This window comes from Oryctolagus cuniculus, chromosome 3 (genome assembly GCF_051225735.1).
Source record: "Oryctolagus cuniculus isolate XC-2025 breed Fujian yellow rabbit chromosome 3, ASM5122573v1, whole genome shotgun sequence".
Taxonomy (NCBI): Eukaryota; Metazoa; Chordata; class Mammalia; order Lagomorpha; family Leporidae; genus Oryctolagus; species Oryctolagus cuniculus.
In genome coordinates this window covers 160,774,300-160,800,986 of record NC_142869.1, presented here as the reverse complement: position 1 = coordinate 160,800,986, position 26,687 = coordinate 160,774,300, and the positions used below count along the sequence as shown (strand labels likewise).

At 41.6% G+C, this 26,687-nt stretch overlaps 1 protein-coding gene across 1 annotated transcript; it reads left to right on the top strand.

Moving 5' to 3' along the window:
• The first annotated feature begins 3,138 nt into the window (after positions 1-3,138).
• GPR37 (G protein-coupled receptor 37) lies at positions 3,139-26,313 on the top strand. The gene is made up of 2 exons (XM_002712064.6): positions 3,139-4,593; positions 24,398-26,313. Exons 1-2 carry the CDS (start codon positions 3,568-3,570, stop codon positions 25,214-25,216), a joined length of 1,845 nt encoding a protein of 614 aa, XP_002712110.3. The 5' UTR covers positions 3,139-3,567; the 3' UTR covers positions 25,217-26,313.
• The last annotated feature ends 374 nt before the right edge of the window (positions 26,314-26,687 follow it).

The window sequence follows — 26,687 nt, the reverse complement described above, 5'->3', positions numbered from 1 at the left end:
AACTCATAGAGGAGATGATCAATGTCTTGGTCTAATGTTAAAGTGAATATTTTGACATTGATATTTACTGTGTTTTATTTGTTAAATTTACTATATTAATGAAACTTCTCTGTTTCTAGTTTTCTGTTTTAATAACGAATAAGGATTGCTTTTAATCAAATGCTTCTCTAGAACTTATTGGGTAAAACATATCTATTATCCTAAATATTTCAATTTCACAAATTATCAAAAGTGGTCCAAAGGTTGTTATCCTGGGATAAGCCCCATTTTATTCCTATTAAAAAAAAAGATGCTAATTTTACTTGATATTATTGGATGCACATTTGTAAGTGCTCAAAAATCATCTTTTTATAAAGTCTTGCATTGACACTTTGATTCTTTATAAACGAGCAGCCCTTCCCATCCAATACTGTATTTACTTACTCTTTATCTCATTTTCCAATATCATTTATCTGACATAATATTTCATTACTTGCTTGTCACCTGTGTCCCTCAAGAGAATATAAACTCAGTGAGAGCAGAACTTTTGTTCACTGCTCTGCCCCTATGTAGCTTCAATAGAATATTTAATGAATTAATGAGCTTGACATAATTAACTAGTGTGTATCAATGAATACATTAATGTCTGAATGTGTGCTATTAGCCTATGATATTTTCTCTCGTTTGTCTGATTTTGATAATAAGGTTATTTTCATCTCATAAAATGAGATATGTAGCTTTCAAGCATTTTATATAAATGTATATTTCTTTGTTACAATTTTATTTATGTTCCTAAACTTGTTCTCTCTTTTTAAAGATTTAAAGATTATTTATTTGAAAGTCAGAGAGAGAGAAGTAGAGACAAGAAAGAGAAGTCTTCCATCTGCAGGTTCACTCCTCAAATGGCAGCAAGGGCCAAAGCCAGGAGCCAGGAGCTTCTTCCAGATCTCCCACCAGGAAGCAGAGGCCCAAGCACTTGAACCATCTTCTGCTGCTTTCCCAGGGAAGTTAGCAGGCAGCTAGATCGGAAGTGGAGAAGTGGGACTCCAACCCAGCCTCCATATAGGATGCTGACGTTGCAGAAAGCAGCTTAATCCGCTATGCCACAGTTGTGAGTCCCCGTTTTTTCTTCATAAGCTATTTTTGCAATTTTGTATTTTTTTAGATTTATTTATTTATTTGAAAGTCATAGTTACATAGAGAGAGGAGAGGCAGAGAGAGAGAAAGGTCTTCTATCCGCTGGTTCATTCTCCAACTGGGAGCAACGGCCAGAGCTTCACCTAGCCGAAGCCAGGAGCTTCCTCCAGGTCTTCCCATGCAGGTGCAGGGGTCCAAGGACTTGGGCCATCTTCCACTGCTTTCCCAGACCACAGCAGAGAGCTGCATCAGAAGTGGAGCAGCCGAGACTCGAACCGGCGTCCATGTGGGATGCCGGCACTATGCCACAGCGCCTGCCCAGCAATATTATGCTTTCCGTAAAATTTCTCCTGTTAGCATTACCAGATTAATTCGTATATTAGTTGACTATTGCTGCTACAACAAAAGCCCAGAGATTCAGTGGCTTCAACCAGCAGTAATTTATCCTGTGGTTCTGCAGGTCAGAAGTCTCACAGCTCCGCAGAGGCTTCTCGCTGTTCCAGCTTCCAGAGACTGCTCAAGCGGGGCTCAGCCCCTGGCCTGGCTTCACCCCTGCGTCTCTTGTAAAGACCCTTGTGATTATAACTGAATCCCATCCTCTAAGTCGCGGGCAAGGTAGCCTACACACAGGCATCAGGGATTACGGTGTGGGCATCCTTAGCTATCTACAATTGGCATATTGTTTACTGTTTTTCCTCTCTTTCTAGATGCGTTGCCCTATTTCATTTCACAATGTGCTTCTTTCTTAACCACGTTCTCTTAATCAGTTTGGCCTCTGTCTGTTTTATTAGCTACACCCCGACAGCTGGAACAGCGCTGCGCAGTGGTGGCAGGCCCGGAAGGCAGAGCTGAGCAGTGCTGGGAGTTCTGCGATTCTCCCCTCAATGTAATCTCCCACTTGGCTATCACTCGGACAAAACTCCGTGCCCTGTGCTCTGGGCGCTTCGAAGTGACCTCGAACTCAGCGTGAAAGGTACAGGTGCATCCTGAGCAGCCTCACCCCGTCCCACTTGCGAGACTGCCGAGCACGAAAACCTTGGATCTCCCTCTCTCCTGCCTCAGCTCTCCAACCTGAGAAGGTGAGCGCCTCACCTTTCGACTCCCTAGGGGCGAGGCCTGGGCATGCGCACCGGCCTGGGCCAGCGGAGGCGGTGGCGCTGCTCTCGCCCCTTCTACCCACCCCGGTAGTCCACCCCCCTTCCCCCAACACACACACACACACACACACACACACACACACACACTCTCTCTCTCTCATCTCTCCTCCTTCCTCCAGCCCCATCCCGGCTCGGGGACCGGTCTGGCTGGTTCCGACATCTGGGGACTTAACCTGTCCCGCCCATCCATGGCCTCCAGCCGCGCAGGCTCCGCGCGCCTCCGCCCTCGCCGCTCCCAGCCCTTAGGCGTGAAAGCCGCTACGAACGGTTTGAATGAAACGCCCGTGGGCTTAGTGGGTGACAAACCAGCAGGGGATCCCGTCTCCCCACAAACCAGCGACTCTCGCTCGGTGCAAGGCGGGGGGCGGAGCGGCGGAGGCGCGGGCGCGCGCAGCGGCTGGAGAGAGGCCGGGCCACCTCCCCCTTCCCGGCCGCGCACAGCCTCGCCCGCGGCGGTTCCAGGCACCACACTCCCCGCGGCGCCCGCCGTGGCGGTGACAAGCTCCGGCGGCCGGCAGCACAGCCCGCGGCAGACCGGCTCCCCCCTCGCCCCCATTCCGCCCACGACTCCCTCCTCCGCCGGGGCACGGCGCCCAGCTGCAAGGGCCGCCGGCTCGTCAACTTTGAGCCGGAGGAGAAGCAACTTTGGCCGCGGGGTTCGAGTCCCGCTTCTCCGGTCGCTGGGGTTAGGCGGGGCGAGCGTGTCCCGGCGCGTCCGCAAGGCGTCGGACCTCCGCAACCTGTTTCCAGCCCAGCTGGGAGTGGGATTTGCCTGCCAGCCGTCTGGGGGAGGGGGCCTTGTTTTTCTTTGCGTCTGGAGACCTCGGCTTGCAACCGGATAAAGCCGTATCAAAAGGATGTAAACAGGCAGAGCAACTGTTACCAAGAAGGCAGCCGCCCCAAAAAGCAGGGAGCAGCGTCGGGGGTGTGGGGTGGGGACTTCCTCCCAGCTTCTCCCAGGCGCAACAATAATCGACACTCAGGTGGCGGTTGCAACTTTTCAAGGTCAGCCACAGGGAGTAGCCTTTCCATCTCTGCAACTTGGGGGCACACAGAGGCTCGGATTGGATTTGGCTGAGAAATGCGCAGGACGCCAAGCAAGAAAGGCTTGTAGAGGAGGGGGTATAGTGTGTGACCCCAAGACTCATCCCTCATCCTCCCCAAAACCTTCGGTCTCACGCTGCCCCGGCTGGGTGAGTATGTGACATGTGTGTAACTCGCAGGAGCAACTTGGGCAGCAGGTGTCGATCCTGAGCGGGAGCCGCCGCGGCTGCCGGTGCGCCCTCGCCCAGCCATGTGGGCCCCGGACGCGCCTGCCGCCGGCACTTTGCGGCTGCAGCTTCTGCTGCTGCTACTGCTCCAGATTTCCGCGTCTTTTGCCTTCGGGTTTGCCCCTGCGCCCAGGAATGAAACTTGTCTGGGGGAGAGCTGTTCACCTGTACGGAACCAGCGCCGCGGCAGAGGCTCGTGGGGACCAGAAAATTCTGCAAGAGACGTCCTGAGAGCCCGCGCGCCAGGGGAGGAGAGGGAGGCAGCGCTGCGCTCGGCGCCCTCCTGGGACCTGCCAGACGCCCGGGGCGGTGACCCAGGTGCAGGCAGAGGGGCGGAGGCGTCGGCAGCGGAGCCCTCGGGACCTCCGACCAGGCTGCTTGGCTCCTGGAGATGGAAAGGCGTCCGGGTCCAGGAGGTCCCCGGAACTTTGAGGAGAGGAGACCCCACGGCCCTCCAGCGCTTCCTTCAGACCTCAGAGGACGAAGAGGAGGATCCCAGGGGCGCTGGCATTTCCGGGCGCAGCCAGGAGCAGAGTGTGAAGACGGAACCTGTAGCCAGCGATCTCTACTGGCCAAGGAGAGCCGGCAAACTCCAGGGTTCCCACCACAAGCCCCCACCCAAGACGGCCAGTGGGTTGGCAGGGCACGAGGGGCGGACATTTGCACCCCCTGGCCGGGCGCTGGCCCAGAATGGGTCCTCAGGCGAAGAGGTCCACGAGCGCGGGGGTCCCCGCCGGGGTAACAGCACTAACCGGCGAGTAAGGCTGAAGAACCCCTTCTACCCGCTGACCCAGGAGTCCTACGGAGCCTATGCGGTCATGTGTTTGTCAGTGGTGATCTTTGGGACCGGCATCATCGGCAACCTGGCGGTGATGTGCATCGTGTGTCACAACTACTACATGCGGAGCATCTCCAACTCCCTCCTGGCCAACCTGGCCTTCTGGGACTTCCTCATCATCTTCTTCTGCCTTCCGCTCGTCATCTTCCACGAGCTGACCAAGAAGTGGCTGCTGGAGGACTTCTCCTGCAAGATCGTGCCCTACATCGAGGTGAGGGCTCGGGGTAGGGGGGCGGGGGCGACAGGCTGCTAGCTTTCTGGGTTTCCAGGCTCACGGCATCAGAGGCATCAGAGCTGTTGCTGGGCCCACCGACTCGCTGGACCTTTCCCCTTCATCTCCAGTTCTCCAATTCTCATTCCAATCGTTTATGCATGTATGTATAAAAAGAGGCAGCTTTGTTAGCCTGCAAATTCGTCTGTTCCTGGGCTGTGAAAAAAAAAAAAAAAGACATCTTATAGTGCATAGAATGGGTTGAATCACTCTCTCTGAAGATGGTGTGGTGTAAGTTTCTGCTTTGGCACCCGTCAGAGAACCTAGGGTTAAATAAATGGCCAGCCCATAGTTGTCGTTATCATGGCCCAGCAAGAAAATAAAAACCAGCAGTATTTGCCAACTAGATTTTTGTGCTTCAGTGTGGATTTGTCTCCAGGAAGATTATAGCCTTTTTTGAATCGCAAAGTTGGAGCAATATTTTATTTTAAAAAAGGAAATCTGCCTTTCTTTGTTTGTCAGCTTGGCCTCATGATATATTAATAACCTCTCAAATTAGCTCAAGTGTCTGGCTGTCTTCTATGCTATCACATCCACATTCTGTCATGTCTTGCTCCTTTTCCTTTTCTTTCTCCATTCTTTAACAATTTTATTTAGTTCTGAATGGATGAACTTAAGCTAAAATAAGACTTTGGCCACAATGGTACAGAATTTATCATTGTCGAGGTATATAGGACATATTTTCTACAAGTATAAAGGATTGGCTATTTTAAAGAATTGACTAACACCAGCAAGTTTCTTAAAAGAGGAATGTATTATTTTGCAAACTTTGGAAAGGACAATCATTCTGAGTAAATTTCTACTGCTTCATCCCGTGGCTAGGGTCCTGAACCGTCCGTGTGGTAGTTGGAATTTGCTCTTTAAATGGCCTCTCTGTAAACACCAGCTCTTGGAAGGGGCCCAAGTGTTTTGCTGCCAGTTGTGTCTTTGGCCAGCTGGCCCTTGATTTTCTCCATTCAGACTGTCCATTTCATTTATGGAAGCAGAAGAAGGGAAACCGTAAATATTCCGGAGCCCCTGATCCTGTCTGGCACCAGGGCCAGTGACACTATGTTCAACATTGTCCCAGGGCTTTAAGCTACGGGATAAGTAAACAGAAAACAGTACCTATTTAGAAGGACCAAGGCAAGAGACAGTAAATAAAACCCTCTGTTATCTTGACAGGGATCAGATGCAGAATCATTCCAGGGCTACTAAATCAGCTGTTACTGCTTCACCAGAATCCAGACTTCTCTTGTTGCCAAGTTCAAAGTACCTCTGAAACATCTATATTTACTTGGTAGACAGTTCATTTTTGGATTCTGGATGACATAGTTGAATTTGTGTTTGTGATTATGTGTCTGTTTACCAATTTGCTTCTCAAGGACAATTCCAAGTTCAGATTCCTTTGACTGCTGTTTGAATAAAGCAGGATTAATTGACTTAAGAAGGAAACAACAAGTAAACTATAAAGTGAGAGATCTAGAAATGTGTTGGACATGTCGAAATCTCTGTACATTAGAGGGAAAAACAATAGAGAAGACAAGGCAAAGAGAGAAAAAGATATGTCAAAGTTCTTGAAAGGAAACTTTAAAAGAATTCTATCTACTCTAGGGAAGAATATAAAAACTTTGGTTTGTGTAGTAAGAGTTTTGAGCCATGTTATATAATCTGTGTGTTTTACTTTTCCTTTTAATTTGAAAAACTTTTTTAGATGTAATACTTTCTCCCCCCCCCTTTTTTTTCACTTTGTAATGTAATTGTTTGCTCCTTAAGAATATTTTGGATTTACCTAATATCTTACTGTTGGGAAAAATCTGTCTTTTACTGTCTGGATTTTCTAAATTTAGTTTTCCCCAATCTCTATAACCCTGTCTATCTTTCAGTTATTGGTACTAGGCTTTAGTTTTCAAGAAACAAAGGCTGAAGAAATTCACTCATTTGTTTTTCCCTTGAACAATTACAATACAGTACACATTTTTCACTGCTAGACTTGTGAATGAAAATTTTCACAGATAGTCTATGTGCTATCTAACCCTTATTCCATGGAAACAATTTTATCATGTCTCAGCAAGTTTTGAAAAAATAATTATTGGGCAATAGTGTTGGCTTCATTAATTCCTGATTACTGAGAGCAAGAACTACTGACCGAATCTCAAAATAAAGCAATTCTGCCTCCAGGAGGCACTGCAGTTTTCACAGAAATAAGACGGGCTTAGTGTCTGTTTCAGGTACAGTTCCTGAAAACACAAACCCTGAGATCGAGATTTATTGGAGCAAGAAGCTTTCTGGGGGCTGCGCACTCAGGTTCAATATCTACTAGGCATTAAGGAGAGCAAAATCTGGCCGAGGGAGAACTTGAACTGTGATGTAGTTACCACGAAGACCTCAGCTGGCCGCCTGGGGAGCTCTAGGGCTGGAGTTGCCCCAAGGATGTTCTGAATTCAGGGAAGAGAGCTCAGCTTCCTGTCCTTTAACGGTACAGTCATTAAATGCAAGGTGTTCCCAGGAATGGTGCAAACCTTGAGGATGGTGAATCTCCTTGGTCCAGAGCAATTCCTAGAGAGAGATGCAGCGAATAGGTCCTGCATCTGGGAGAATCAGGGTTTCACTCCTGTGGAACTCTGGGAGGAACCACAGCATACACCAGAGCGGCTTTTAGATTATCATGTTAAATTAGAAACAGGCCATCCTAATCCAGCTCCCTCGTTTCTTCGAGGAAACACAGCTCCAAGAAGTGAAATGACCATTACAATCCTGTATGCATATACCTGGTCAGACCGTTAGTCTCAGCGCTTCATGTTGACATTTGTCAATTATTCAGATAGCCCTGAGACCAAGGCTGTACCCAGTGAGTGTTTTCTTTTGCCTTCTGTTCTTTGGCATCTTTAAAACATATATATTTTATAATCACTAGGCAGGAAAGATTAATGAGCCAGTCAATGTCATTTATATGATGAAATGTATGGTTTCTTCTGTTCTGAAGTTTCCTCTTATTTGTCATAAACATGCAGTAAGTCCCACAGTTGGTAACTGATGATTTTCTTCAATTGCAATAATTGGAGAGAACTATATATTTTAATGTGCCAAAAATAACTTTTAATAATCAAGTATAATTACATAAGTTGCATTTTATGCTGTTAAAATCACAATGTGTGTTAGACTGGTAAAGGATTTTATAAATGTATTTGCTCAAACTTTCTGCAAAATCCACTTCCTCCCCACTATTTTTCTTTTTGGCCTTAACACTTCGAAAAATTATTTTATAATTTTTCTCCTTATATGTGTCTAGATTTTGGCTTTTATTCATTTTTTATTATTTTATTTCTTGGCTAGCTTTTCACTTTTTTTAAAAAAAACATACACCATCCTACTGATTTATAGCGCAGGTCTGACCATTTTGTTATTAATATATCTTGCCTTTTTCAATGTTTTTTTAATTTTTCCTAAATTTAAACATTATGCACAATTGATCACTACTACTGATTTTTAAATATTTTTCCTCCCATCTTCTCTCTATCTTTCATTTCTACTGTAGTTCCTTTTTTTCTATACTTTATGTATTAACATACTATGAGTGGATAATGGAATTGGGGTGTCATGTTTGTGCAGAAAAAGAGGAGACTCTTTTGGAGCAGAAACTATAGTCTTTACAATTTGCATTCGTATCTTCCATTTATTTCAATCTATTGACCTCAAGGATAGCACCAGGTTCCAGGGGCTATCACTAGAAAGGGAGTTTTGTGATGTTTAGTATTGCTTGGCATGAGTATGTGCTGGGAACTGTTGAAGTTGATAACCTCTCCTTTCTATCACCTGATTATGATATTTTTGTGGACTTCTGATATATTTTATAAAGACAAAGGGCCAATGGAGTGGTAGGAAATGGGAACAAGTGGGGAAGAATCTGGATGGATGGTGGGCATCTTCATCAATTCAGAATTTTAGGTTGGTTTATCATGGAGAGAGACACTAGAAAATCTATATTCAAAGCAATGACTTTATGTGTAGTGTGTGTGTATGTGTGCTGGATATGGAGGTCTGGGTGTTGATTGTCATAGCAGAATAGTAAAGTCATCGCTACCATACTATTCACTTAAGGATCTATCAAATTGAGGCATGGACATGGCAACTGGAACTGGTTTTTGCTCATTGCTTGATGAATGGATCACCTGATCCATATCCACTGTCAAATATGTACTTCTGTTTATATGCTCACTGGGAGGTTTGAATGATACAGGTTCCTCTTTAAGAACTCCTGCCTTTATAGGATGCAGTGGGGCAGAAGGCTTCAAATAGTTCTGAAATAATTCCAGATCTCACTCTATTTTTTTAATGGGATACAATATTTTTTGCCTGAAGGTAGAAGGCAAATAAAGGGAATGCATCTCACTAGGGTCTCTGTTCCAGGGATAATTTGTGACCAGTATAGAATCTTTTCTGACAAGAACTGGTTTCCCCAATGGCTTTAGAAATACTGGTTTTAGGCCGGTGCTGCGGCTCACTAGGCTAATCCTCCGCCTTGCGGCGCCGGCACACCAGTTCTAGTCCCGGTCTGGGCGCCGGATTCTGTCCAGGTTGCCCCTCTTCCAGGCCAGCTCTCTGCTGTGGCCAGGGAAGGCAGTGGAGGATGGCCCAAGTGCTTGGGCCCTGCACCCCATGGGAGACCAGGAAAAGTACCTGGCTCCTGCCATCGGATCAGCGCGGTGCGCCAGCCGTGGAGGCCACTGGAGGGTGAACCAACGGCAAAGGAAGACCTTTCTCTCTGTCTCTCTCTCTCCCTGTCCACTCTGCCTGTAAAAAAAAAAAAAAAAAAAATACTGGTTTTAAACTGAGTGAAGCAAATGGCTCTTTCATTGCCTTAGATTGTAGTTAGCACTGGCAAGTAAGAAAAGAGGGGTATTGGAGGCTGATGATGACATTGCCATACAGGTAACCAGTTCTACACAGATATCCCTAAAACCCCTGCATTCAAGTAGAAGCACATGTACCATAGCAGATGGTAAATTTGTTTGAGTGGTAGCTACGTATTCTGATGGGCTTTTAAGTGGAAAAATACATTTTTATGACAAAAATGAAAGCTACTAATAGTCTCAGGGAAAAATGGACTCAATAAATGAGAGTGGTGCTTAACAAATATTTTATGACTTCCATTAATCCTTTTGCAATCGTTTTCTACATTCCCATGTAAAGGAAAATATTTAACTATTTAACTGATGACTCTATCTGGAAAAGAAGACAATTTCTTAGACTGATTTTCATTTGTAACTTTATTCCTAAATGGTATATTATAAAGCTAACTCTTGGGTCTTCTATAAGAAATAAAGCCTTTATGATATTCAGATGCAAAATTCAAAGAGTTTCCATAAACTGTTGATTATAGGACAAACGTATCCTTCTCTAAAGTTAGTCAATGAAATATAAACAGGAGCATAGATTTTTCTTTACTACCATTTAAGAGATATCTGACATTAACCTTTTAAGAATTATATATTAGATAGTACTACTCAACTGATTAAAAAAGTTTGAATAATTCATTCTTTTCTATAGTCCTTTACCATAATGTTACTATTCACTCATTCATTTATCATCCATTCTTCATCAAACATTCATTGGGCTTTTTTTCTAGGTTAAGCAGTATGTGAGGAGTGAATAGGAGGAAAGGTGGGGAGAGGAACAAGGGAAAAAGTTTTCAAAAATGAAAATCATAGATGAGCTACGGCTATTTAAGTAATGTTCTACAGTGTTAGGAATACTATAATAAAGATTTGAACAAAGCATTATGGAAGTTCGCGAATGACCCTGAAATGGATCAGCTCATAATCTTAATTATGATTGAATATAGAGAAGGTCAAGTGAAAACTGAGCTTTCTCTAATTCTTTTCAATTATGTCCTCACAACTACTAGTCTTCATACATATATCTTAATTAATGGTGAAAATTATAACTATGAGACTATTTAAGAATTAAATTGAGAGGCAGAGAGAGAGAGAGAGAGCAAGCTTCCATTCTGCTGGTTCACTCCCACATATCTTCAACATCCAGGGTTAGGTTGGACTTCAGCTGGGAACCAGGAACTCAGTACAGTTCTCCCAGAGAAGTGGCAGGAACCTAATTAATTGGGCCATCACCACTGCTTCCCAGATTCTGTTAGCAGAAAGCTGGAGCGAGGAGCCAAGAAGGCTATCAAACTCAGATACCCTCATAAGGGACTTAACAGCTAGGCTAAATGCCCATCCTCTGAAATTTTTAATTCTCCATTTCTTGTTCTCTTTAGCTTTCCTAGGATAATAAGCCCAAAATAATAATGATGATAACAAGAGAATACAGCAGATAGGACAGTCCTAGAAATTTCTTTTAGAATACAGAATTTATTTCAATGCTTAGGATAACTATCTTCACTTTCACAATTATTAGCTCTTATTAGCTGTATGAACATTAAATAAACCAAACTGTAAACGTTTATTTAAATGAATGCTTTATTTAACAATGTATTAAAAGTACATTAACTTGAATTGTTTTCTTCTGAAAATCTGAAAAACATACATATTATGTCATTTGACCTTGGAAAACCTAGGAAAGAAGGCCAACCAGGGAGATAATTGGAGCTCTGTTGTAGAGCCAGGGAAAAGGATGTATAAATAATAGAGTTTCCTAAGAAATAGGTGAATCTCTCAAGTATGCAATGAGTGTAAAGTTTTGTCCTGAGATCCTGAGGACTTCTGAGGTGTCCTGCCATATCAGAAAAGCAGTCTTCAACAGAGACAATGAATCAAATATGTCTAAAAATCAAAACAAATCTCATCTTGTGAGTCTTCCCAAATCTGGGTGGGTGAGAGTCTATCTTGCCCTTTATCCTTATGCTGCATGGAGCTTGTTAGAATTTTTTTTTTTAAACCTCCGCTGCAACTGCATTTAATAGTGTTCTGTTAGTAAGCACATAGACCTGTGTCTGGGGTGTATACTGTGGGAAGAGAAGAATGGGCAGGCAATTGTGCAATGAGACTTGCCTCTGGCATTGCATTTCTACTTCCACCCTCCAGGGATGCTCCTATTATTTCATTTCCCAAGAATTGACCTGCCAAAGTCCCATAATTAACTCACCCGTGTTGCCAAGACTAACTCTTAAATATTCTAATTAGAATAGTGTTTTTTATTCCAGAAGAGATGATCACATCTAAAATTTCAGGGGACAGTGGAGAATGGGATTACTGCAACTTTAAATAAGAGGTCTATTTGCAAAGCTAGTTTAGGTAGTTCCCATGTAACTTTCATAAAACACAAAATATAATCATAGTGCCAGTCTTGCTCCTGCAGCAGGATATTTTAAGTTTATGAATTATGATTGTTCTCAGTGATATCTGTCTGCACACTTGAGTGGTTCATAACATTAATGAGGTCAAGGTCATTGATCTGATCCCTGTCTGGAATGAGTCATTCTATTAAGTCTGTGACTGTACTCAGGCCTGCCAGTGTTTTTGCAAATAGCCACCTCTTTGTCATTCTCAACTTTCAAGGTCTTAGCTCCTACCTTTACTGTCTTTTTCCTTTGTTCAGACCCTTCTTTTATAAGATCAGCATCTAATAATCTAATTCACATCAAGAAATGAGATAGGGTGATATTTGGATTTCTTTAGAGGATTGGATGAAGAAAGAATAGTTTAACACATTGCCAATGATGAAAATTTGGTTAAATGTGGAGAAATTTCATCTTAAAACATGATTCATCTTAAAAATGTGTATCATTCAGGCCAGCGCTGCAGCTCACTAGGCTAATCCTCTGCCTGTGGCACTGGTATCCCGGGTTCTAGTTCCAGTTGGGGCCCGTTCTGTCCCAGTTGTTCCTCTTCCAGTCCAGCTCTCTGCTGTGGCCTGGGAAGGCAGTGGAGGATGGCACCCAAGTGCTTGGGCCCTGCACCCACATGGGAGACCAGGAGGAAGCACCTGGCTCCTGGCTTTGGATTGGTGCAGCGCACCGGCCATAGTGGCCATTTGGGTGGTGAACCAACAGAAGGAAGACCTTTCTCTCTCTCTCTCTCTTATCTCTCTCTCTCACCGTCTAACTCTGCCTGTCCAAAAAAAAAAAAATAAATAAATAAAATAAAAATAATAATAATAATAAATAAAATAAAAAAGTGTGTCATTCAAATTGTAATTACTAAACTACAAATAATTTTGTTTTTATTTTTAATTCATCATCATGAAAACCATTCACAAGGGGAAATAAGTGAAAATGTGTTACTACTCTGGAAAAGCATTAGAACTCCTTGGTGAGGGGCCAGCACTGTGCTGTAGTGGGTTAGGCCACCACCTGCAGTACCTGCGTCCCATATTGGCGCCAGCTCCAGTCCCAGCCACTCCACTTCCAATCCAGCTCTCTGCTGTGACCTAAGAAAGCAGTTTAAGATGGCTCAATTCCTTGGACTCCTGTACCCGTGTGGGATACTGGGAAGAAGCTCCTGGCTCCTGGCTTTGGATCAGCATAGCTTGGGCCGAACTGGGGAGTGAACAAGCAAATGGAGGACCTCTCTCTGCCTCTCCTCTCTGTGTAACTCTTTCAAATAAATAAATAAATCTTAAAAAAAAAAAAAAAGAACTCCTTAGTGAACAATTGAGGAACATCATAATAACATCATTGATCGGCCAGCGCCGTGGCTCAGTAGGCTAATCCTCTGCCTTACAGCGCTGGCACACCGGGTTCTAGTCCATGTCGGGATGCCGGATTCTGTCCAGGTTGCCCCTCTTCCAGGCCAGCTCTCTGCTGTGGCCAGGGAGTGAAGTGGAGGATAGCCCAAGTGCTTGGGCCCTGCACCCCACGGGAGACCAGGATAAGTACCTGGCTCCTGCCATCCGATCAGCGTGGTGCGCCGGCCGCAGTGCGCTGGCTGCGGCAGCCATTGGAGGGTGAACCAACGGCAAAGGAAGACCTTTCTCTGTCTCTCTCTCTCTCACTGTCCACTCTGCCTGTCAAAAAAAAATTAAAAAAAAAATAACATCAGTGATCAAAAAATGGACTCTGGGTGTGAGGAAAATGTATAATTTGAAATAAATTTATATTATTGAGAATAAATGTGAAGTATAAAAATTTATTTAACGTATTAATTCTAATATATAGCCATGTCTTAGTACAAAGGATGCTAACCTTATGTCATTTGTATTTTTATATTAATAAACACTTGACAGATTTATAGCTAAAACATGTTGGACAAGTTTTAAATGATTTTTTAATTATAGAAGGAATGAACTGTGCTACAGATATTGTCATTGGTAGAAAACCTTAATTAAAAATGGAACTATAAAAGGAAAGAAGAATTTATGGATGAAAATAAATTTGGGGAAGATATGTTGGTTTTTAAATTGCCTTAATTGTTTTGTTTTAAACAAGTAAGGACATGTTACCATCAAGGTTAAAAGAAAAGAAAATAGATAATGAGACAATAATGACAGCTAGTAGTTGATACCTTCAAAATATTGAGAATAGCTTATAAATATAATAGGCTGGGTACAGTAGAAGTGAATGGACATTTATTACATGTGGGTGTGTCACATTCAACATCAGTGATGCTGTTGAGGGTAAAAAGCCTCTGTCTGTGGGAGAGTGGCTGTGAGCACTCATTTCAGAGATGTGTGAAAGCCTGGAAGGGTGAGGCACATTCCTCCTACTCTCTGCTTTTAGTTTGAAAACACTAATTGAAGTGTTTCACTGCTGTAGTGTTGTGACCTGCATGCCCTCTGAAGGGAAGACCTTTTGATAAAGGTCATCTTACTCATTGCTGTCTGAACAACAGACTCTCCCTACTGATGCTCAGAGAAGTATCTCCTTTATGGGAAGTTACCCTGAAGGGCAAGGATTATGGCAAATACAAGACAGGCATAAAAGGCCAAGTCATTTAGAGTTTAAAAAGAAACTTCCCTGTGTTCATCCTACTTTTATCCTGACCAGTTATTCTCCATAGCCACTGTCCTACAATAGGTTAGCCTTCATTGCCCAAACGCATGGATTTTCCTTCTTTCTTTTTAAAGAATTATTTATTTGAAAGACAGAGTCACAGAGAGAGAGAACTAGAGGGAGAGACAGAGATCTTCCATCCGCGGGTTCACTCCCCAAATGTCCACATTGACCAGAGCTGGGAGCTGGGCCGTTCTGAAGCCAGGAGCCAAAAGTTTCTTCCGGGTCTCCCACAAGGGTGCAGGGGCCTGAGCACATGGGCCAACCTCTGCTGCTTTCTCAGGCACATTAGCAGGGAGCTGGATCAGAGGAGCAGCAGCTGGGACTCGAACAGGCACCCATATGAACTGCAGGTGCCACAGATAGTGGCTTTACCACTATGCCACAGGGTAGGGCCCATGAATATTTTTTCTTAACAATAATGCCCTTGTTTCTAAAATTTCTAATAAACAAAGGACCACACATAAATAGGTGAAGTTAATATTGGTTTTAATGTGAAGCATAACTTAGGCTATAGTATAGTTGTCATGACATTGGTTAGAAATCTATTTTATACAAATCAGTGTATTCCAGTCATTTAATTATTCTTAAAGATTGTTTCATGTGAAGGAAAATTTCCTTAGAGATACCTTGGTCTTCATCCCCATCAGCTTTATTACTGGCTTGTACTAGAAGGTTCAGAGAAATGTATCACAGATATTTAGTTTATAAGATTTATACTTTTGGTGATCTGTATTGTCTATTCACTTCATATTCTCGCTCAATGGTTTCTTTCCTTCTTTGCAGTAAATTTCTAAGAAATGGAGCAATAGTTATTAGAAGATATCTGTAGATTACTATTTTTCCTAAAGCATCTGTGTGCTGTTTCTTCCTATTGTTTGGAATGTACATGGATTTAACGTGGAGCACAGTGAATACTGTAGCCTGGATGTCCTTAGGACCTGATATTTGCACTGACTTAGAAATTTGAACACTGGTTAAATCTGTTTATATCTTGATTTATCAAATATAACTCCTAACCTAATTATTGTATGGCCTTATAGGTTTCTTTTCCTTTGTTTTATTTGTAACAAAAACCTACGAAGCCATTAACCTTACAATTAACTTGTACTAGAAAGAGTAATACTATTATGAAAGATGGCAGTTTCATTCTGAATCTTTCCCCAAAGTCACTGTCACATAGCAGGCTCACTGGGTTAATTTCTCAACAGTGGTCTTAAGTTGGTCAATGTAGATGCTGCGTAGAAATTTGGACTCATGATCTCATAGATTCAAGCTTGACTGAAGGACAAAACATGTGAAAGCTGAGGTTATTTATGTTTTTCCTAGTGAGCTCTTCTAAGTTCAGTCTTTCCAGGAGTGATAAGAGACTAGCTGAAGAACAAGACCATTTCCATGTGGATGGTTATATGTGAGGTGCTTCATTATCCTGATCAGACCACCTATTTCTGTTTTGTTCTCTAACAAAATTTATCAGGTGACTGGAGACACCAGTAACAAAAATTTCCATTATATTTTCCAAGTTTTCTATGTTTACTAGGTTTTTTTAAAATCTCATTCCAGTGGGCTTTTATGGAATATCATCCTCTAGGGGTCCACAGTAAGTGGAGAAATACATATTGCCTAGTTCCTTGTTAAGGAAACTGAGAACTTATCCATTATGATATTTTAAATGTCACTTGAAATATGTGGTCATTAACTTCAGTGCACCTTAACTATAGTTAGGAATAAACCTCTTAATAAGACTTAAAGTAGATGCAGTTTGGGTCAGTAAAGCTTTTAAACATGGAATATAATGAAATTATTTATGATTTGAGTAACTTGAGGCCTTTCTATTCATTCTCAAGTACTTTGTAAATCTCTAAATTAGCAAATACTGTAATAGCATAAATTTTATGCCTAAAATGTATTAATATATAAGAGAAATAATTCATCAAAACATTAAATGACCCTGTAAATGACTAATGTATTTTATAAAGCTAATGACATTCCTTTCTTGGCTATTTTCTTTTCCTTCTTGGGGGCAAACCTTTTACAACTTTACAAGAGTTACTGTGGATCTCACGAACAAAGAAAGCACATTGAAATATGAATTCTGAAGGGTCTTTAAGTTCTTTTGCCTTTGTGCGCTATCCTTACATCTCACCAATTTAAATGCATGCCTCAGTTAAAACAGGAGTCACTGAGGTCCTGAGTGTTAACACATAGTTCAAACTGCCAATCCCAAGTTATCCTATTCTGATAAACTAAGTAGAACATTGATGATTTTTGCCAAGAATTACATCACATCTCTTCAAATACAACTATAAATCACAAGAGGTTTTGTTAGTTGGTCAGTCTGTCAGTCTATAAAGCTAGTTAGACATGTGTAGCAATTTTCCTAGAAGATTATTTGAAATTATGTTTGTCATCCAATCTCATTAAACTACTGATCCTCTACAGAAGTCTCCAAGCATGCATGGATGTGTCCCTGATAAAGGGAAGTCACAGCAAGTGTACCAGGAACACTGCATAGTAAAGCGATCTGTCTAGTACCCTGTAATGAGTCTGTCTATAAACTTACTGAGTGCATGGTAGCAGGATAGTCAAGAAATTGTGCTTTTGATTCCAGATCTCTTGAGGACTTTGGTCCATGCCTTATTCCTCTTTGTTCCTAGCAGCAAGCACAATGTAAAGTATTTTGTAGGATTTATTTTTTTCTCTCAAAAAAGCATATACCTCTATAGATGCATGTGTTTATGCACATATGTACATAAAACATACATACACACAAGGGTACTTTAAAAGGTTCTGAAAAATGGCTTTATAAGACAACTTTATTTTGGTGCAAAGTTAATTTGAAGTCTTCATAGTTTTTTCATTCTATGTGTTTTCATGAACTTTTTGAAGATCCCCAGTTTGCATGGATTTCAAAAATTTTTGCCCTAAGATAACTTGCCTTTTAATTTCATTTACCACTAACTTTTTAAAGTATCCTCATATGAAGGTATATACAGCATTCAGTTAACATGGTTCTCTCTTTGCCACTGACAGAGTTCAGTTAAGTCATAGATACTGAACAGTATAGGGGTGATAAAGAAGAGTGATCCTTGGGGATGGTGCTGTGGTGCAGTAGGGTAAAGCCCTGGCCTGAAGCACCAGCATCCCATATGGACACCAGTTCTAGTCCCAGCTGCTCTTCTTCCTATCCAGCTCTCTGCTGTGGCCTGGGATAGCAGTAGAGGATGGCCCAAGTCCTTAGGCCCCTGCACCCACGTGGGAGACCCAGAGGAAGCTCCTGGCTCCTGTCTTCGGATCGGTGTAGCTCCGGCTGTTGCAGCCATCTAGGGAGTGAACCAGCAGATGGAAGATCTCTCTCTCTCTCTCTGCCTCTGCCTCTCTGTAACTCTGTCTTTCAAATAAATAAAATAAAGAAAAAAAAAAGAGTGATCCTTATCCTTGTAGTTTAGTGCAGGAGTTGCTATTCTTTGTGAAAATTCTCGGCCTCAACGTTTCCTGAGTCTCTCCTGTGCTTTGAGATAAAGCTCTAGGTGGCTGCAGCTGCCTGAAGCCTATTTGCTCTGAAATGAGCAAGAACTGAAGGGACGTCTTTGTTATTATTTTGGGATACAAAGAAGAGCAGAACACTGCTGTTTCAAAGAAATATCATAGAGTTGTTTATTTTGATTCTCTTGCCATCTCTGTATTCTCAAAATGCTCAATATCTTATTTTCCCCAACAGTCAAATTTTTCTCTTTCCAGTTTCCTCTGATCTTGAAACTTTATGAATTTGTAGTCATGTCTGGTAAAAGTTATGTACAGTTATGCTTTTGTTGCTGTTAATTATTCCTCCAACTGCAGTTTAATTAATGAGATTGCATCTTATTCATTTCATTTCTCAGGATGTTGCTTCAAAGAACTACCCATCTAAGCCAATGCTTAACAGCTTCACTCTCAAAAGCATATTTCATACTGATATTGAATTTTAGCAATCAGATATGGTCATTAAATGCAGAAGATCCAGCATTCATGATACAGTTTTATAATTGCATATAATTGCACTATTCATCTTGGTAGACTTTTTAATAAGCCGTACATAAACAAGAACATTTGAAAATTGTGATGGAATTCTTTCATGTTACCCCAACATTTAAAAGTCTTAATTACATGGATGGATTTTGCATTTGGGTAAGCAGAAATTAGGCTGCTACTGCTTATTCAGATGATTTTTATCAATTAATGTTTGAGGTGTGCAGTTTCTTCTTTACACATGTTTAAAATCTTCTAGAAATGATTTGGGAAAGTGCTGAGCAGAGCCTTTGTACAGTTCTTTTACATCATGCAATTTAGTGCTTAAGTGAATTTCCAGAAAAATATCTGAAGTAATAACACTGCAGGCAGTGGCAGCAGGAGAGCATGGATGTCTAGGACTGGCATTTGGGTTGTGGTTGCTGTTGGCAACCGTGTTGAAAGAGCTATCTGCACTTGGGGCAATGCTGCTTTCCTTCTGGGCCCCTTCAGCACCGCTCTCTCTTGCTCCTATCACTCTTCTGGACTGCTCACCCCCTTTCAGTTGGGTCCTAACTTCAGAGAATGCTATCAGAGAGAGGTGCAGTTTGAAAACAGGAGGTCAGACAAAAGGAGCTTCTTGAAATGTGTGTGTGACAGCTGGGAGGAATCCTTTCATCTATAATTTGTCAAGAAGACAACAGATCACATTATGTTTGTGGTTCAGATTCAGTGGCAAAGCTTTTTGGAGTAAGACTGAAAACTGAGTATCTTCAGGTAAAATACACTGTAGAAGAATTTCTGAGCAAAGCACTGGAAATGTGTACATGTTGCTTAACTATAGCTTTATTTATCTTGTGAAATGTAATATATAGAACCAGAAAATCTTCTAATTAAGAGTGGATGTGCAGTAGAGCTTCTGATACCTAAGGATGTGGCAATCTAATACATCCATCTGAATACATGTCCACTCACATGCATTGATGTTACTTACTTCTCTTTAGCCTATTTTAGAGTTGGGTGGACAAATGCTAGCACTTGGGATAATTGGTCCAGAATTTCTAAATCTCTGGACTTAAAATTAGGGAGATTAATGGAGACAATGCTATCCTTTGTGCCTGTGTGCTTTCTAAGTTGTGATACAAAACTACCAATCAAGTAGACGTTTTGAGCTCTTCACAGAATACCTCTCCCAACAATCTCCAGGATTTTTACAATACTGAGGTTTCCTCTTAATATAGATGCTGTTCATTAGTTTAAAATGATGCACAGCATAAAACCTTTGTAGCTTTGTCTTTGTGGACTTACTCAAGATACAGAGCCATGCGGAAACACGCCCAGAATTTTGCCTAAGGGAAGACTGCACAGAAAGCCATGCTGAGGGTGTGTGCACATCTGCTCATTGGATAACTTTTTCCTTTCATACATTCTTAAGATAAATGAATTAAAACAATTGAAAAGCAATATAAAAATATAAACTTTCAAAAATCAAAACATAAAGTACTTCAATGTCCACATTATACTGTTTGATGTAGAGCGGCAAATGGCAAGCCCATCTCAGATTTTCCTGTGTGGTAATCACAGGTCTGGAAACATATTTGAACATAAGAGAGTGGCCCAGTGCAGACCTCAACCTTGGAATTAATTTAAGTCTGCAGCAGAAACAGAAGACAAATTTTTATCAGGTTATTTGAAAGTTAGTTTAAAAAATGTGAATATGGAGAAAGTGGTTTTGGCAGTTAGATTGATTTTTTTTTTCAAAAATTTATCTTATCTATTTGAAATTGGAGGGAGGGGCCAGCGCCGCGGCTCACTGGGCTGATCCTCCGCCTTGCGGTGCCGGCACACCGGGTTCTAGTCCCGGTCGGGGTGCCAGATTCTGTCCCGGTTGCCCCTCTTCCAGGCCGGCTCTCTGCTGTGGCCGGGCAGTGCAGCGGAGGTTGGCCCAAGTGCTTGGGCCCTGCACCCCATGGGAGACCAGGAGAAGTACCTGGCTCCTGCCATCGGATCAGCGCGGTGCGCCGGCCACAGCGGCCATTGGAGGGTGAACCAACGGCAAAGGAAGACCTTTCTCTCTGTCTCTCTCACTATCCACTCTGCCTGTCAAAAAAAAAAAAAAAAAAAAAAAAAAAAAAAAAAAAAAGAAAAAGAAAAAAAAAAAGAAATTGGAGGGAGGTAAAGAGAGATACAGAGAGAAAGTGAGGAAGAGGGAGAGGGAGGGAGGGAGGGAGAGAGACGGAGAGAGAGAGAGAGATCATCCATCTGCTGATTCACTAAATGGCCACAATGACCCAACTGGACCAGTCGGAAACCAGCAGCCAGGAACTCCATTTAGGTCTCCTACATGGAAAGCAAGAGCCCAAGCTCTTGAGCTATCATTTGCTGACTTCCTAGGTGCATTAGCAGGGAGCTGGTTGTAAGTGGAGCAGCTAGGACTTGAACTGGGCCTCTGATACAAGATGCCAGGTGTCTCACAAAGTATTCACTTAACCTACTGCAAGACAGTGCTGCCCTAGAATGATGTTTTTTGATACTGGTGTTGATGGGTAACTTTCTAAAGAATTTGGACATCAAGAATTGTGGTTATAAGCCCAGCCATATCCTCTTTATCTGCATTGATCTAGAACTTTGCTGGTCATGTGTTTTCTTCATGTTTGCTCTTCATATAGTTAATCCCTCTTTACACCTAATTTTCAAACCATTTCCACCAATATATATGAGAGTAGTCAGAGCAAGAATGTAAATTCCCTATTTCCTATAGTAGAGCCAGTATGTGCAAGAGAGAATATTAGAGCTCTCAGAATCCACAGGCAAGTTGCCACAGTTTTGGGGAGAGTGACAATTTGAATATAGTACATAAACAACTAATGTTCTATGTACTAAAACTGTATGACAGGCCAGCGCCATGGCTCACTTGGCTAATCCTTTGCCTGTGACGCCGGCACCCCAGGTTCTAGTCCCAGTTGGGGCACCGGATACTAGTCCTGGTTGCTCTTCTTCCAGTCCAGCTCTCTGCTGTGGCCCGGGGAGGCAGTGGAGGATGGCCCAAGTGCTTGGGCCCTGCACCCACGTGGGAGACCGGGAGGAAGTTCCTGGCTCCTGGCTTCGGATCGGCTCAGCACCAGCCGTAGCAGCCATTAGGGAAGTGAACCAACCGAAGGAAGACCTTTCTCTCTGTCTCACTCTCTATAACTCTCTCTCTGTCTCTCTCACTGTCTAACTCTGCCTGACAAAAAAAAAAAAAAAAACAAAAAAAAAACAAAAAAAAAAAACACCTGTGGGACAGTTTTTTTTTTTTTTTTTTTTTTTTCCATTTTATCAACATGATCCTTTCAAGTCCTAAAGAAACTGGAGGGGCTTGCCCGTTAGCACAGCAGTTAAACCTTTGCTTGGGATGTCCACATCTACATCACAGTGCCTGGGTTCCAGAATCAGATCTGCTGCCTAGTCCAGCTTCCTGTTCCTGTGCAGCTGGGGAGGCAGCAGGTGATGGCTCAAGTGCTAGGGCCCCTGCCACTCAAGTGGGAGACCTGGCCTGAGTTCCTGGCTCCTGACCAACCCAGGGTATTGTGAGCATTTGGAGAGTGAACCAGACGTTGGAAGCTCTCTTTGTCTATCTCTTTGTGTCTTTCAAAGTAGAAAAATAAAAAATAAAAACAATAAAAATTGTTACTTAACATTTGACAATTAGACATTAACTTTTTTTTTCCTTGCCCCTTTGCTAACATATGATCTATGTCTGCTTCGTCAACTGTCCATCCAGCAGGCAGGGATGAAGGCACATATCATGGGGTCTGAGTACAGCCCCATGCATTCTATCTGCCTACAAAGTCTACTTTTTATCCTCTGTTTTATCTGAAATCTCCTTAACTTTTATTCTAAATATTTTGTGTTGATTCTAAGATTTTTCTAAGTTAATACTTAGAATATTCATTGTTCTTATTTAAGCATATAAATAATGGCTACATGTATTAATCATTAAATTGCTTGAATTTTCACCCAAACACTTGAGTAACTTTGATACTTCTGTTCACCCTGGGACTTTGGGGACCATGCTTCCCGTTTTGGCTCTGATCTCCTTGTTGGAAGGACTGCTCCTGGGCTTTTTATAACCCTGATATCAAGCATGCCAGGATAGAGCTGATATCAAGAATTGTGTACTTATATTGGCTATATGTGCAGGTGCCCATTAGAGTTAAAGTATGAGCCTCAAAAGATATTTTATAGATAAATGAGTGATTGTATGATTATATCAGGAACACTTGTTTATATTTTTTGGAAAAATTCTCTGCAAAAAAAAAAGGTATATATTTTTTGTGCTTAGGCTTTAACTGTCAATTTTCGTAGATGTCTGAACCATCTTCATATACAAGCAGTTCCTTTTTGGACGTGGTGCTCCATGAGCCGGGGTCACCGAGTTATCTGATAAAAAGGTTTTCTGTGGATGGGATATATAGACATTCTATTGGACTCCTTTCTACATATTTCTATGATGATTTTTATGTCACCTGTTTTCTTTGATACCATTTCAGTATGATATTTCTTTAAATTTGAGAAACATTTACTTCATGGTACTTTTATTTTTGATTCTGTAACTTGTTCAGCATGTAAGTACTTGATGACCAACTCTTACATAGTGTACTTTTTTAATTTTGTAAACATACTTCTTTGAATTCAGTGAGGTTTCTCTGAGGCTTGGTTTTAAAGTGCATTCTTCCAGAGAGTATGAGCGATTCTACCAGGTACATGGGAAGGTTTTCAGTTGTGTTTTGGGTTTTCCTGAGCCACATAGATTGTGTAAATTCTGACCCTAAAAAAATTTAGGCTCCTGGTTAGAATTTGCTGGGATTTTTTTTCCTTTTTTTTCCCTTCAATTTGCCCAGACTCATCCTGTCATGTAGACAAGTTTCTCCATTGTCTCCCATTACTTTTTCTCTTTATACCTCTAAAGATGTCAGTATTGAGAAAACTCCAAATTCATAAGGGAGTGTTTGACTGAATTCCCGCTCACATTGGCTCCAGGTTCATCTCCTGCCTCCATGTACTTGGGTACCTGTGCCCCATCGTTCTGGGGGAAATTAATGAAACATTTATATGTATGCACAGATGCCCTGAGCACCAGCACTCTGTGTAGAGAGGCCACACATTCATGACCTGTTAGGAATTTGCTTTCCCTTTGATTTTAGCCTTTGGAGAATTTTCCATTTTTATTTTCCACAAGCATATGCCTTTAGAGGAATATTAAGCTTCCTTTTTCCATTTAGGAGAAATCAGAGCAGACCCCTAATCGTCTAGGCCATTCAATAAAGCCTTGAATGTTTGCTGTGTAGGCTTGTTGCTGACCCCCACACTGGAAAACACAACCATCCTTTTCAGCAATGAAAGGGGGACCCTCTCCCACTCACTCTGCTCCTGATCTAAGTCCCCTGGTGGCAAGCGCTTTCATGGTGAATGAAAGCCTAGTGTCTCTGGGTCCCTGTCTATGATAAAATGACATTAGATCACCTGACCTTTACATTTTTTACTGCATTATTTCTGAGCTTCTTCATTTCCCCCTATTTTCTTTTCTTTTTGTTTTTTTCCCCAGAAACCTTTTATTTAAGGAATACAAACTTAACTGCATTTCATAAATAACAACTTTAGGACTTCCACCCAGGACTCTTTTCTGGAACTTCTTTTTCTCTTTCCTTCTCTCTCCTATCTCCCATGCCTCCCATTTCTATAGCTGCCTCTTTTTCTTTGCAGCATTTAGCCTATCTGCATTTAGTTCCTTGTGCTTTGGTCTTTCACAGAACACTCACAGTAAATGTATTCTGTTTTGGCCCCTAGGTCGCGTCTCTCGGAGTCACTACCTTCACCTTATGTGCTCTGTGTATAGACCGCTTCCGGGCTGCTACCAACGTTCAGATGTACTATGAAATGATTGAAAATTGCTCCTCCACAACTGCCAAGCTTGCTGTTATATGGGTGGGTGCTCTGCTGTTGGCACTGCCGGAAGTTGTTCTTCGCCAGCTGAGCAAGGAGGATTTGGGGTTTCCTGGCCGGGCTCCGGCGGAACGGTGCATCATAAAGATCTCTCCTGATTTACCCGACACCATCTATGTTTTAGCTCTCACCTACGACAGTGCGAGACTCTGGTGGTACTTTGGCTGTTACTTTTGTTTGCCTACGCTTTTCACCATCACCTGCTCTTTAGTGACTGCGAGGAAAATCCGCAAAGCAGAGAAAGCCTGTACCCGAGGGAATAAGCGGCAGATTCAACTAGAAAGCCAGATGAACTGCACAGTAGTGGCACTGACCATTTTATACGGATTCTGCATCATTCCGGAAAATATCTGCAACATCGTCACTGCCTACATGGCTACAGGGGTTTCACAGCAGACAATGGACCTGCTTAATATCATCAGCCAATTCCTTTTGTTTTTTAAGTCCTGTGTCACCCCGGTCCTCCTCTTCTGCCTCTGCAAACCCTTCAGTCGAGCCTTCATGGAGTGCTGCTGCTGTTGCTGTGAGGAATGCATTCAGAAGTCTTCCACGGTGACCAGTGATGACAATGACAACGAGTACACCACAGAACTCGAACTCTCACCTTTCAGTACCATACGCCGGGAAATGTCCACGTTTGCTTCTGTCGGAACTCATTGCTGAGGGACAGTATTTGGTTTGATCAGATTTGTTTAAATTTTTGGTTTTTCATATCTTGTGAAAGTTTTTACTTCATGTTTTTTCCTTACAGGAAAAAAAAAGCAAAAAAATACGCATTAACTACTGTAGAACTGATTTTACAAATTAATACTTGTGCTTTGGAAAAAATGTTTATATTTAGTTATTTAAGAAGGACAAGGAGACCAATAGTTTTAGACCATTTATCTGGTATGGTGCTAATATTTTATTTGGAAAAAAGTTACTGCACCTTAACTTAATTAATTGCTAAATTTCTTTCTTTTTAAAATATAATTATTGTATATTGATTATAGCCATGTGGTTTTGTGGGTTACTTTTTGTTTGAGTTGTGATTGACAGTATATTGTCTATGGTATCGTGAGATGATTTGTACTTAGAAGCATTCACAAAGTAGCACCAAATAAATGACACTTTATTCTTTAACATCATTGTCAATCTACTTTTAACCAAGATTCAATAAATCCTTTAATTGCCTTAAAGACACAATTACTGGCTCTATGCACAATTTCAAATTGGCCTTACTTTTTTATAATTATGTTTTCCATTAAGATAGGTAATCAATATGTTATTAAGAAGTTTTCCTAATGGTACTATTTTCTATGCATGACTCATAAAACTATATTGTGTGTTAAGACAAACTGTATTTTTAATATTCAGATATAGATGTAAAACTGCTTCTAAATATTTATCAAATATGAATAAATAGCAGGGTAGGAAAAAAGTATCTTTTTTTTCCTAAGTTGACTTCTGAACTAGGGCATGGAGCTATAGATTTTCCCATGAATAATGGTCAGAATGAACAATAACAGTGCACTTGTCATATGATTTGCTTTGAGCACTGGCATTTGATGTTTTGTGAATCCAACATGAAGCATTCTGAATTCTAATTGTTTTCCTTAAAAAAACTTGATTAAATTCATGCTATAAGTTTTTCAAAGAGGAATGAAAGTACAGTAGTAGAATAATAAAATATTTATATATCTTGATAAGAAAATTCGAATGATACCCTTAATTTGATACTTCATAAGCTCCTAATAAAAGCTAACTCTCTTCATTTGTATTATTTAAATATCCTCTCTTGTCTCTCAGGAGTTTCAGTTTTACAATTGTGTAGTGTCTGCCATGTGGGACCTATGTCTAAATCAGATGGCAGGGACAGTATCTTATAACACAGTGATATTAAAAGCTACCAAAGAAGATTTGCACTTGAATGTCTCTGTCCTCAGAAAAATACTTTCATAGGGGAATCCAGTTTTCTGGGGCTGGGAAAATGTGTCAATTTCTGTACTATTCAACATAAGTGAAACATGCTATATTTAAAATCATTAACTTGGGATGGCCATTTAGCCTACTCATTCAGACACCAATATCCTACATCAAAGTGCCTGGTTTTAATTCCCAGCTCCATTCCTGACTCCAGCTTCCTGCAAAGGCA